Source organism: Myotis yumanensis, unplaced genomic scaffold (genome assembly GCF_028538775.1).
Source record: "Myotis yumanensis isolate MYYU_CA2020_CCGP unplaced genomic scaffold, mMyoYum1.0.hap1 SCAF_18, whole genome shotgun sequence".
Classification (NCBI taxonomy): domain Eukaryota; kingdom Metazoa; phylum Chordata; class Mammalia; order Chiroptera; family Vespertilionidae; genus Myotis; species Myotis yumanensis.
In genome coordinates this window covers 5515628-5529289 of record NW_027223769.1, presented here as the reverse complement: position 1 = coordinate 5529289, position 13662 = coordinate 5515628, and the positions used below count along the sequence as shown (strand labels likewise).

At 48.8% G+C, this 13662-nt stretch overlaps 1 protein-coding gene across 3 annotated transcripts in view; it reads left to right on the top strand.

Annotated features, from left to right (window-relative positions):
- SPINT2 (serine peptidase inhibitor, Kunitz type 2) overlaps window positions 1-11457 on the top strand; it is a 29814-nt gene extending 18357 nt beyond the window's left edge. For 2 of the 3 annotated variants that reach the window (XM_070398752.1, XM_070398754.1), the window contains exons 2-7: window positions 3784-3954; window positions 6795-6854; window positions 8051-8104; window positions 8696-8857; window positions 9203-9241; window positions 10832-11457. In XM_070398752.1, the coding sequence (XP_070254853.1) occupies window positions 3784-3954; window positions 6795-6854; window positions 8051-8104; window positions 8696-8857; window positions 9203-9241; window positions 10832-10998 (653 nt within the window). In that variant the 3' untranslated portion in view covers window positions 10999-11457. The remainder of the gene's footprint in view (window positions 1-3783; window positions 3955-6794; window positions 6855-8050; window positions 8105-8695; window positions 8858-9202; window positions 9242-10831) is intronic. The other variant, XM_070398753.1, reaches the window with a different exon arrangement.
- The last annotated feature ends 2205 nt before the right edge of the window (window positions 11458-13662 follow it).

Below are 13662 nucleotides of genomic sequence, written 5' to 3'. Positions count from 1 at the left end.
TAATGTGCAGCAGCAGTTTGTCCCACGTAAATCCCCTGAACCTGTATTGACTTCCCAGTGAGCCAAAGCAGCCCAGCCTAGCCTCATTTTCCCACCTGGTCCCTCTCCTGTTATTCTAGGCCCTTTCTTGTTTCACTGTCCCCAGTTTTAATAAATGTCCCCTAAAATAAAATGAAAAAAGGCAGTGCCTGGTACTGCTCAGGAAGCAAGGACACACAGCAGTCGGGGTGCTTTCCAGGCCTCTCAGCTTAGCAGGACATCAGGCAGGCTGTTGCTGCCTCGAGCAGTTGGGTGCTCCCTGTCTTGATGATTTCAGTTTTGGGTCCTAAGTGGATCCTCACTGTCATGTCTCATAGCTATGCTGCCACTGACATTTGGCCAGCCATATGTGTCAGGCAGAATCATTTACCAGAGAGCTCTCCCGCCTTGTTTCCCCTGGGTTGTGTTAACGGGATATGTTTGTGACCTTTTTTGTTGGTTAATACTCATCTGAGGGTATTGCCTCCATCACTTTTTAAAAAAAATTTATTGATTTCAGAGAGGGAGAGAGAGAGAGTTAGAAACCTCAATGATGAGAGAGAATCATTGATAGGCTGCCTCCTGCACACCTCCTACTAGGGATGAAGCCTGCCAGGCAGGCATGTGCCCTTGACTGGTATCAAACCTGAGACCCTTCAGTTCTTAGGCCAACTGTCCACTGAGCTGAACCAGCGAGGGCCCTCTACTTTTTTAGAGTGGAAAGGAGGGAAGGCTGGGGGAGCAAGAGAGAGAGAAACATTGATGTGAGTCAACTGGCTGTCCCCAATATGCACCCCAACCAGGGGCAGAGAGCGAACCCACAACCCAGGCACGTGCCCCTGACCTAGAATTGAACCCTTCGGTGCACTGTCAAACGCTCTAACCACTGAACCATGACAGCCAGGGCTGTTTTGTGACTTTTGGCACATTGTTGAAAGTACCTGCTCCAGGTGCACACCCAGCTGGTCCTGGTTGAAGTGTTATGGGCAAAAATTATCCCTATTTTTAAAAAGACTGCTTTATTAAAGTATTATTTACATACCAAAGACCATTGGTACATTTACAGAGTTGTATAATCCAATCATCCCCACAGTCCAATTTTGGAACATTTCCATCATCTCCAAAAGATTCTTGAGACCATTAATCCACTTCTTACCCTAATGATTTGCCTATTCTGGACATGCTGTATGATTCTGTTCATATCACATGTCCAGATAAGGTATGTTTTAACTGGTGATTTCATTGGTAGTTGCTTTCAAAGTAACAGTTTCTTACTTCAGAATATGCTTTTCCTGCTATACTAGTTACTTGTGATTTATTGGTGTGTGGGGGGTATTTTGCACAGCACCAACCTTTTTTGTGCAAAGATTGATGTTTTTTGGAACATTTGATTTCATGCTGATCATCCTATATAATAAAAGGGTAATATGCAAATTGACCCTAACCACAGAACGACCGCTGGACCAGTCACTATGAGGCACACTGACCACCTCTTGGTCCCTTTCCCTGACCAGCAGGCTCCGATCGCCTAATGGCCACCTGTGGTGGGGGTGGGGCCGACCTTTGCCCGGCCGTCAGGCACCGATCACCTGATGGCGAACGGGGAACCGGGGGTTGGTGGCAGCAGGGGGCAGGGCCGGCTGCGGGCAGCTGGGAAAGATGGCCCTGTTCGCAGGCCAGGCCTAGGGACTGTACCTGCACATGAATTTCGTGCACCGGGCCTCTAGTCTATATAGATAAAAAGCTAGCGACTGGAACGTCTTAACGACCATAACGACCGGTCACTATGATGCCCACTGCAGCCAGCCTCCCGCAGCCCCTCCTCCTGATCAGCCTCTCCCACCCCAATCAAGGGCAGGGTGGCCAGCCCTGCCCCTGATTGCTCCCCCACCCCAATAGGGGTGGGGCTAGCTGGCCAACCTCCTTCAGCCCCTCTCCCTGCCTGGCCCCATCCCAGATCAGCCCCCGCACCCTGATCAGGGTCAGGGCTGGCTGGCCAACTGCCTGCGGCCCCACCCCCCACCCCCCAGCTAGCTCTGCCCCCTATGGGCTCCCCACTCTGCAGGGCCGGCCAGCCAACCACCTATGGCCCCTCCCCAGGCCACTGGCCCCCGATTGGCCCCCCCACCCCATTTGGGGGCAGGGCCAGCTGGCCCACAGCCCTTCCCCATGGTCAGCCCCGCCCCCAACCAGCCCCCCCAATCAGGGGCAGGGCCCACTGGCCAATCACCTGTGGCCCCTCCCCCCAGCTGGCCAGCCAACCTCAAATCATCTCCTCCTCCCTCTGACAGGCCCGGCTCCAATTGGGGCCTGGCCAGCTGGACCCCATCTGTGCACGAATTTGTGCACTGGGCCTCTAGATGTGACATATTTTGGAGACACAAGAGAAGCCAAATCCTCTTCCTATGCTTTCTAGAGTCATCCTCTAGTTCAATGGTCACCAACCAATGGTCCGCCAACTACTGGTGGTCCGTGAAGTCTGAAAGATTGGCGACTGCTAGTTTAAGGAAACCTTTGGAGCAGCAATCGCCAACTGGTGGTCCGTGAGGTCCAAAAGATTGGCAACCGCTGGTTTAAGGAAACCTTTGGAGCAGCGGTCGCCAAACTATGGTCCGCAGACCACTGGTGGTCCGTGAGATCCGAAAGGTTGGCGACCACTGCCCTAATTGGTGAAGTAAACCTAACAAACATGAAAACAACATGGAGCCAAGTGTTGGGCCCTGAGATGTTTATTGAGCACCCTGTGCTAGGCTCCCTTTTGCCAGAGGTAGATATCATGGAGGCCAGGATATAAGGAGAGGTAGTGTGGACTCATGATCACATGGGAAGGTTGAGTCACCTGGCTTTTTTTTTTTTTTTTAATATGTTTTTATTGATTTCAGAGAGAGGGAGGGAGAGATTTAAACATCAATGATGAGAGAGAATCATTGCCTCCTACAAGAGCTGTAATGAGGATCAAGCCCACAACCCGGGCATTTGCCCTGACTGGGAATCGAGCCACACCAGCCAGGTTATCTCTTGTTTTAAGAGAGGGAGCAGATTGCTAGACCTTTCTCAGGCAGATGCATCTGGCTGGAATTTTATAACATTGTTTTGTTTCCCTTGTACAAGAGCAGGCCAGATTTGGGGGCACCTTGGTGTGCTCAGGTGGAAGCAAAGGAGTGACCTCAGTTGCCCTTGGAGCTGGGGGTTGGCAGTGGGGGGAGCTAGAGTTGGGTAGTTCTTTCTGAGGCTCTTGTGGTAGTTTAAGTATGAAGCGGTGTGCTGGGTCAGAGAGTGGGTAGGAAAGGTTAAGAGAGTTCCTCTTGAGAGGTTGCTAAGAGTGCTAGTGTGCTTCCTTCCTGCTCTCCCATCTCCAGTGCTGGCTTTTCAGCACTCAGCTCCCCTAGGCCCACTGTGATGGGACACACATTCAGTAGGACCTTGAAGTCTGTTTTTTTGCATCTGAACATCAATTTCTGTACTGGATATGTGCGTCTTTGATAATGGGGGTAAGGACAAAACCAACATGCAACTGAAATACAATTCGGTTGAGTGGGTTGGTATCTTCGTCATTAAATGAAGTGCTTCTTTCCTGTATAAGGAAGGAATCACCAAGGAGGGCCTGATGGTGACGTTGTAGAAACAGCTCATGGAGGAACTGTGCTGGACTGGCCCTCATGTTGGGGCTCTGGACGACTGTGGGCCTCCTACTGCAGGTCTGGGCATGTTCTCTGTTGCTGGGATTGCCATGCCAAGCTAACTGGTGTGTACTTTGTGTTTTAGACTTTTGCCAAGTTCCGAAGGTAGTGGGAAAATGCCGGGCCTCCATGCATAGGTGGTGGTACAATGCCACTGGTGGATCCTGCCAGCAGTTTGTATATGGAGGCTGTGGTGGGAACAACAATAATTACCTGACCAAGGAGGATTGTCTTGAGAAATGTGCTGATGTCACAGGTAAGATGGTGGAGTTGAGGATATGTTACATTTAGAGTCAGTTTATTCATTGGGATGTGAGTGCCTTTTGCTCTTCCCTAGTTCTTCATAGCTGGACTTGGGGGATGTTTTAAAAATCAGAAGAAACAGGCACAGTGCGAAGGTTACCAACACAGTGGTTTCACAGTGGTCCTCTCTATCCTCTTCCCAGAAAGGGGAGAGTAGGCAGCAGGCTGGGGTGGGGGCAGGACTACGTCTTCTCTGTGATTTCCTTTCTCCCACCACTGAGTGCAGGTTCCACACCAGACCCCACACAGGAGAAAGTGACTTCCCCTTGAACACAGTCTAATGTTCAATCAGGTAGGCTGCCCCAGTTGCTCCCTGGACATTTGGGTTATTTTTGCCTCTGGAGCAAATGACTTGAGGAGCTCACCCAGCCAGCTGAGTTCTGAGTCAAGTTAAAACTAGTACAGCCTGACCAGCATGGCTCAGTGGTTGAGCATCCACCTATGAACCAGGAGGTCACAGTTCGAGTCCCCATCAGGGCACATGCCTGGGTTGCGAGCTCGATCCCCAGTAGGAGGCGTGCAGTAAACAGCTGATTGACAATTCTCTCTCATCGTTGATGTTTCTATTTCTCCCTCTCCCTTCCTCTCTGAAATCAATAAAAATATTTTAAAAATCAAAAAACCTAGAACATACTTCCTGGAGTCCATCCTTTTCCCAGCCCTCACTTGCAAGGGATTCTGTGGAATCAAGATAACATTGACCCTGAGAGCCTCACAATTTGAATAAAAACTTAACTCCCACAACAACCTTCACTGGCTCTGAACTGAGCCTCGAGGAACCTCTTGATGGCAATAAAACATTGGACCTCTGGGGCCTGGTCCCTCCCGAGTGCTCCAGAGAACTCAAACTGTTAAATGCTTTCGTTGATAATCTCTCTAACATTGTTATGTGACTTCCCTCATCTGTTCTTTTTTTTAAAAAATATATATTTTATTGATTTTTTACAGAGAGGAAGAGAGAGGGATAGAGAGTTAGAAACATCGATGAGAGAGAGACATTGATCAGCTGCTTCCTGCACATCCCCCACTGGGGATGTGCCCGCAACCAAGGTACATGCCCTTGACTGGAATCAAACCTGGGACCTCTGTCCACTGAGCCAAATCGGTTAGGGCCCTCATCTGTTCTTGATGGCTTGGCATCGATATTAGGGCTCGATTCTGAATCTGTGTCAGGATGTGCTGGTGCCTTTACAGCTGCTCCCTGCATACCGCCAGCCTGTGAGCCTGTGTCCCGCATCCTTGTGCGGTTTTTCTCTCTCCTCACTCGCCGGTTATAATCTCTCTTGGCTTTGCACTCTGCATTAAAAAATCAGATAACCTTATTAAAGTTATATGTAAAGGGGGGGGGGGCGCTATAACTTGAGATTTGAAACAGTGCTGAACACACAAGCCCACCAGTGACTGAGTGCCTTGAACACTTTGCTGATCTTTGTGTGCTTGGTGCCCAGTAGGCACTCAACAAGTGTTTGGAGAGCTGGGGTATTGTTTTTGGATCATACAGGCAAGCTTTTCACCGTTCAGGGAGCAACTGGCAACCTTACCAGATGGTGACTGAGGAAAATAGCATTTATTGTAATTTTCCATCATCAGCTGGGATCCAATGTTGGGGGAGGGACTAAGGGGAAATAATTTTGCTACCTTTTCTGTCCCTTCCCCATTGATTTGACTGTAGGAAGTGTACCTGCCCATTCTGGTTGCTTCTCATTTTCTCAGGAAGAGAGTTGTTTTTAACCATGCAAGCAGCAGACACTAAGCATTAAGACAGGAGGTCACTACAAGGGGTCAGGGATGGTTGTGTTTGGCTGGGAGAAGACAGACAGCTATCTTTGTTCAGAGTCTGACCCTAGTCTTAAGGGCCCAGAAAGCTCTTTTCTTGGCACCCAAGCATGTCTCCACTGCATGTCTCTTGAGGATCTCTTGTGAGCTGTGCAAGAACTCGAACTGCCAGAGCCGCTAGGCACTGGGGCCTTTGCCAGCAAGTTCTCTCTCAGGCAGGCAAGCTCTGTGGGAAACCACATGATAATGAGAATGCCAGTTTATTAATTTATACTGAAAACCAGAACCTCCCAGGGGACCAGACACTCAGGTCCCTGTGCCTGTACCTGTAGTCCACATAGGCAGTCCTCTCAGCCAACTTCCCAGAAGATTGCTTGATGAGGAGTGAGGCAGAACAAGGGGAGCTGGTTTGTGACATGAATGTTTAATGGCATCTGGTCAGGCCAGCCTCGTGCCTCTCCAGAAAGTCTGTTGGGACTAGTAGGAAGGCGGGAAGCCAGGGTCACTCCCTCCTGCACCCTGCCAGCACTCCTTTTTGTGCTTCCTTAAGTGGCTAGCCACTCTACCTCACACCCTTAACTGTGTATGTGTGTGTGTGAGAGAGAGGGAATATACATAACATAAATTTTACCATTTTAACCATTTATAAGTGTACAATTTGATAGCATTAAGTACATTCACATTGCTGTGCACCCCCTTAATTTTTTAGTCATTAGATAGGTTATTGCAGTTAACAGGGTATTTGGCCTTGTAAGCCATATTATCTTTTTGCATTCATTTCACACATCTTTGCTCCAATTACTAGCATTGTTGATCTTAAAATTTAACCCACAAGGACAGTCTTGGTTCCTTATTTCTAAGTTCTGGCAGGCTTGTGGTCCAGTGTGCTCATTGAAAGGCCCACATAAAGGAGAAACGGAAGTCTCCATGAAGCTCAGTGTTACGCCTTGTTTTGTTTCACTGAATAGCTTGAAGGGAGGGGCACTTTCTCACTATGGTTTATTTGTCTCCTTGTAGAGAACACTAGTGATGGTCTGGCCACCAGCAGGAATGAAGCAGATTCCTCAATCCCAAGTGGTAGGTTTTTAAGAGACCCAGGATGGAATGAGGGCTGTCCAGATGGGGAACTGTGAAAGGATATTTGTAATCTGGGACTTGTACATAAGCTTCCACCTCCTGGTTCTTCTGTTCACCATTGGCAAGCAGGGGCTCTGCCTAGGCTGCCACCTTCTGGCTCCTTAACAGAAATGAGAGCTGGGGGAGTCTGCAGTGCTTCTGGGCTGGCCTCAGCTTCCTCCTGTGGGTCAGGGAATTGTGATCACTGCCCATGTGACACAGGCCCTTCCTTCTCTCTAGGCTGGCCTCAGCTGTCTCACCGCTCACCCCACCTCTCCTTGCCTGTTCTGTCTCCTCTGCTTCCTGTTCTAAGAGTACTTCTCTGCCACCTGCCTCCGTTTCCACTACAGTTCTTGATCTTGAGCTTTGTGTTATCTTGCTTTGTACTGCTGACAGCAGCTACCCCATTCCTCCTTTATGCGTAAAGGGCTCTGCCTCAGGCACCTGGGGTGAGTGGTATAAATGCACTAGCAAGTTCAACCTAGCTTTCCCGAAGGCCAGTCCCTAGGCGATGGGTCCTGCTAGGCAAGTCGTACTATGAAGGGAGGAAATCCGCTCCCGCCCAGTTGAAGGGCAACCCCCTCTGACTGTGACACCAGCACTTGTGGGAGAGTGTTTATTCTGTGACTTGCAGAATGCTGAAAGTTAGGCTAGAGCCACTTTCCAGTTTTGCTATGCCAGGAATCCTGTGACCATCCTGGCCATCACTTTGCCTGGGCTCCCTATTCCCAGTCTGGCCTCTCCAAGGCCATCCAGAACCCTGGGGCACTTGCATAATAACTGGTGTCAGTCCTGTTTCAGAAGAAAATTTCCCCAGGAGAGTAAGGGAGGGCCTCCTCACTGTGTAGAGAGTGAACACGACCAGCTTCCTCATTGCTGTGTAGAGAGTGAACAAGACCAGCTTCCTCATCACCCCAGAAATTGTGACTGGGATTAGTTTCCATAGCAACCCCTGGAGTGGCAGGCGGGCCTCCCCATTTAGCATTCATTCGGTGTGTGCTATGGAACCCATTGGCACTGGAGGTAATGGTGCAAAGCTGACCACATAGGGTGCCAGTGTCCACACTCCCTCAGTGGGCCCTTTTAGACTCAGCCCCCATCAGACCACATGTCCTGAGTCCGTCCCAGCATCCCTGATACAAATGTTTGTGTTTTAGTTCCCAGAAGACAGAATTTTGATGATCCCTCTGGTGATATTTTCAACTACGAAGGTATAACATTTTTTAAGATTCATTTTTTATTTTAGATGATAGAAAGTATAACTTTTAAAAAATACTTTTATATGGGCAAGATGTATTTTCTCTAGTTAGTTGGAATTGAGACACAGTGGAGGATCTCCACTAAGGAAATTGTAGCGTCAAGCTTCATGGCCTTTCCTAGGTGGCGTCGAATGCACGAGGATGCCCAGGGTAGCAGGCAGCAGGGCATGCACAGCGTGCTGCTGGAAGCTGTGCTCCAGAGAGGCAGTCCAGAGTGCAGGCCCAGCCTCAGAGTCCCTGACTGTGAAATAAGGGGCCTAGGACAGATCGCTTAGAGACCAAGTTAATACATGGAAAGTACCCAGAACAGTACCTGGCATAGAGGAATCACCGTTATAACATAGTCTGACTGTAAAGAGAAAGATACTAGAAATGTGGGGAGGGTGTCTAGGGGGCCAAACTGGCCACTTCTTTAGTTTACCAGTTTCTGTAGCAGACAGTTCTCCCTTGGCTGGCAACTGTGTGACTGCCCTGGAACACTCTAGCTCCATCTCCCTTCCCTGGGCCCTACTCATTTGTGCTCCTCGGCTCTCCCGCTCCCAGAATACTGCACTGCCAAGGCGGTCACTGGGCCTTGCCGCGCATCCTTTCCACGCTGGTATTTTGATACTGAGAAGAACTCCTGTGATAACTTTATCTATGGAGGGTGCTGGGGCAATAAAAACAACTATCTCTCCAAGGAGGCATGCATGAGCCGCTGCGTAGGTAAGTCTGTCTGATCCTGGATCCAAGAAGCCATGGTGGGTGAATGGCCCTCCCCAGAGTTCATCCCTATCCCTAAACCGAGGCCTTAGAAAGGCTGTCATCTGGCCTCCATCCTTCTCTGGCTCCCTATTGGGGAACAGGTGGGCTTTGGCCCTGGCTATTGGGCAGACATGTCCTAGGTCCCCACCAAGGTGACAAGGCCTTAAAGACCTCAGAAGAGCTGGAAGAGGAAGTGCCTCAGAAGGATTCTGCCATGAAGTCCCAGGGCCGAGGGGGATCTTCAGGTGGCGACAGCTTTGAGGGAGGAGGACTGAGCTGACCTCAAGGTTGTGTGTTCTCTTCCAGGCAAGCAGCTGTATCCTGTCCTGCCCCGTAGCACTAAAGGTAAATGGCCGCCTACCCTCCCCCACCTGCCTGCCTGCCTGCCTAAGCTCAGCTGTGGTTTGCAGGCTCATGTTGTCTTAGACACATCATTCTTCACCATAAACATCTTTAGGTAGAAAGTCATGTTTCTGCACAAGAATAGCCAGGCAGCTTGGAGCATGTGGTTGATGTTTGTCCCACCATAGAGTGTACATAGTGGGGGCTGGGAGTGAGGCAGCTGGGGATGACTGGAGGAGGCAAGTCCTGCTGTTAGGCATGCAGGGATCTGCTGCACACAGGCCTGAGTCTGACTCCAGGTTTGGAGAGAACTTTGCTTTGTGGGGTGTACAGAGTTGGTCATGGGTGATAGGAAGGAAGTTGGAAACCTTGCTGTATGCTAGGCACAGCCAGTGCTGCTGTCCCCAAGCAGTATGGTCAGTAGTCTGATAAGGAGGCTGGGCCTCTCGCTTCTGTTTCTGATTCTGAGCCTGTCATGGAGGATAGTGTTTGCACAAAGGACCTGTCACACTGGTTTGGCTTCTTTTCACCTGTTGCCCTGGTAAGGAGTCCCAACCTGGCCTGCTGCCTGCTCTATTTTAGAGGAGGGGTGAAATGAACTGGTTTGCCAGGCCTAGTCTGAATGCAGCCCAGCCCATATCTGGAGTGCTGGTTGGGTAAAGATGGAGAGGGACTCACCCCTTTCTGATTCTGTAGCCAAGTGGGGAAAGGGAACCAGGTAGCTGCCACAGGAGCTACATTGCTTTAGTGCAGTGATGGCGAACCTTTTGAGCTCGGCGTGTCAGCATTTTGAAAAACCCTAACTTAACTCTGGTGCCGTGTCACATATAGAAATTTTTTGATATTTGCAACCATAGTAAAACAAAGACTTATATTTTTGATATTTATTTTATATATTTAAATGCCATTTAACAAAGAAAAATCAACCAAAAAAATGAGTTCACGTGTCACCTCTGACACTCATGTCATAAGTTCGCCATCACTGCTTTAGTGGAACCCCACCCGGAAAGAAAGCATCTTCAACGACCAGTAGGATAACCAGTGTTACATTTTCTAGGGCCATTAGGAGCAGTAGGGTCCCCTCCCAGCACTGCTCCAATTACACCCTTGCCTCCACCCTTAACTCATTCCACGGGCAGCCTCCCAGCCACCTGCAGCCCACCTTTCTCTGTGGCTGGTTGGGGGTGGTATATGAACACATAGCCTGGGGTTTTATGTTTCCACACACCAGACATGTATGCTCTTTACATCCTGGTGTGCAAGGGCTTAGGACTCCTATACAGCTTGCTCCTGAGCGGTGGAGGGAAATGGAGAGTTGAAGTGAGGCTGTTTGTTCAAAAAGAAGGCATACAGTTGCTCTTTGTCTGAATATAACATGGCACCTCCCTTTTTCAGGAACCAGCTTCTTAGGACTATAGGGACTCTCCTGATGACCTCCCTGGTGGGCCATGTCAGTTCTCCAGACTCTCCCAGGTTGGGCGGAGGGATGTTAGGCACAAGGGATGCTGGTCCTTACCTTCAGCCCCTAGGGCACCTGTGTCGTTCCTAAGCTCTGTGCTGCCCTACTGGTTCTGAGGCCTCTCTCATCCCCAGTGGTGGTCCTGGCGGGGCTGTTCGTGATGGTCCTCATCCTCCTGCTGGGAGCCTCCGTGGTCTGCCTGATCAGAGTGGCACGGAGGAACCAGGAGCGCACCCTCCGCACTGTCTGGAGCTCCGGGGACGATAAGGAGCATCTGGTGAAGAACACATATGTGCTGTGAACTCCCTGTCACCAAGAGGCCACGTCTCTTCAGGATTCAGGACCCCCTGCCGATGAAGAGAACCTGGGGGTGGGGGCACAAATGTAGAAAGTGTGTGTGCTTTTTAAAATAGAGTGATTGATTTGTATTTTTGTGATCATTAGGGCTTTTGGTCTGTTTGTTACTTCAGAAGTTAAGAGGGCTTCCTGGTCCTCTGGGCAGGTTTGCTTTGTTCACATTTGGGTGGCTTGGCCCCAGACCAGAGTCAGTTCCTCTTTGATTTCTTTACTCCATGTATAGTTTTCTTTGTCTATGTTGAAGCCTTTGCCTCCTTCCCCATCATAGAAATTTCCTTTGTTTGGTTTGTGGGTTTTTCTTTTTTTAAGTAAACAAATAAAAAGGTTTTTTTTATTAGAATTCTGAAAGGAAGAGAGTAAAATGTACCAGTTCAATAAAAAGGGTCTTCCCTTTTAAAATAAATTTCAGCATGTGCTTTATTTCTTTATGGGACTGCTAATTTAAACTCTACCAAAATTATCACAGGACACTACATGAGATGTCCCATTCTAGAAACAAACTCTTTTAAAAAGAGCATCTTTCAGATCTTTTTGAATGAAATACATCTTGCATTATACGTGAGTGCCCATGAAGTTTTATCAAACACAGCCTTACCACCTATGGTGAGCTCTGGGTGTTTGTTTCTTTGTTGTTGTTGGTATTTTCTATTCTAATTCTCTTTTTTTTTAAATTCTGGCCATATCTCACTGAATAAGAGCAGGAGGGTTGCTCTTTAATTGATTTTTTTATTATTTTTTTAATCTACACCTGAGGATATTTTTCCACTGGTTTTTAGGGAGAGTGGAAGAGAGAGGGGAAGGCAGAGAGAAACACATAGATTGGTTGCCTACTGCATGTCAGGGCCTGGGCTGGGGAGGAGCTTGCAACCAAGGTACATGTTCTTGACCGGAATCAAACCCGGGACCCTTTGGTCCACAGGCCAACACTCTATCCACTGAGCCACACTGGCTAAGGCTGATTTTTTATTTTTAAATGACCCACTAAAATGGATCACTGCTTTGCCCAGGAGGGTTGGAATAAGGATGCATCCTGTTCAGGGGAAGACCGAGACTTTCCTAAAATTGGAGTGGTTCTAACCAAGATCACTTGGGCCTCATGATTTTCATCTTTTCCTGCAATTCTACAGTTTTCTCAGGTCTCCCATGAGTCCCTGTATTGAAATGGGGACAGGGCTAAATTCAGCCCCCAGGCTGTCCTGATTCTGCTGCCTATCTGGGTGTTCCCTTCCTGTCTTGACTCTGGAAGCCACTTTCCTCCCCTCTATCTTCCAAACATATAGTCCTAAACACAGCAGAATCCAGGCAACCCACAGCATTAGGTAAAATTTCCCAGGGTTAAGAGACCAAAGAAAAAGGCTAATAACTCCATCAGTGCATCAAAGAGTTTTTCAAGGGAACTTGGAGCCTATCTTGAGCAGCAAGAGGTCCTGAAGGCACTAAAGAATTCTATTGAACAGGGCAAGATGACAAAGGTACTGGGGGTGACTTGTTTCAGGTAAAGGAAAATGGCTTATTATGCTTGCCTGGGACAAGCAATGGCCTATTCCAGGAACCAGCTCTAGTGGGATATAGGGGAGGTGACAGTCAGACAGCCTCTGTTCTAGCTGGGCAAATTGGTCACATCAAGGAACATGCTCAGTTTCCACCTGCCTTCGTGACTCAGGAGGCTGGACTCTGGCTCGGGAGTGGGCAGAGGTACTTGGCCAGCCTGTGTGCCCTATGCAACCTGACAGTTCCAATTTTTCTTTGGCTGCTCCTTGGAACAAAATAACTAATAAACTTCTTCCTAGAAATCTTTCGGGCCAAAAAGGACACATTCTGTACATTGGAAGGAAGATATGCATCCATCAGGGCTTAAAAATCTATTCAGAAGCAAGTTGGCAAATACCTCATCTGCTCCTTCCTGGCCTCCCTTGTCCATGGTAGGTGTTGCTCATGGATTCTGGCATTTTCCCTGCCAAGCCTTTCAGTCACTGCAGTTGACTCAGTTGGTGAGCAGGAAAGCCTGCACTGCCCTACACACATCGGAAACCCCAAATGGGAGAGCCTGTGGTCCAGGGAAAGGGCATATGCATTGGGAAGAGACTGCCCACCAGGCCAGGTATTCAGTAGTGGATAGCCCACTTAACTGCTTTGAACCTAGAGTTTCCTCACCTGTAAGATAGTGAGGAAACTAAGATAGGTGGAGGTGAGGGTTACATGAGATCACATGGCAGGTTGCCCACGGGACGTGCTCAGCAAGGAAGCCTCCTTCAGGGAAGGGGCTGGTTTCCGCCTCTGCCCACATACCTACTTGTTTCTCAGTAGTGGTTGGCTCTCCCCTAGACCTACCCTGCCACCATGAGCAACCATTAAATCCACATAAGTCTCCATCTTCAGGAACCTCAAACTCACTGATGCCTTGGACCTAGGAGAAGGCCTTTCTCCACCTACAAGCATTGCCACCTTTAAACCTTAGTTACATGGAAGTGTTGTGTTTGGGTTTTTTAAGAAAATTGGGAATCTTTTACTGCTGTAGGAAGAGCATGTAAATTTTCTTAACACCATCAAGACTAGTTGAGCATTTGAGGGCTTTATGTTTCTGACACAGAAGTTCTCACTATGACTT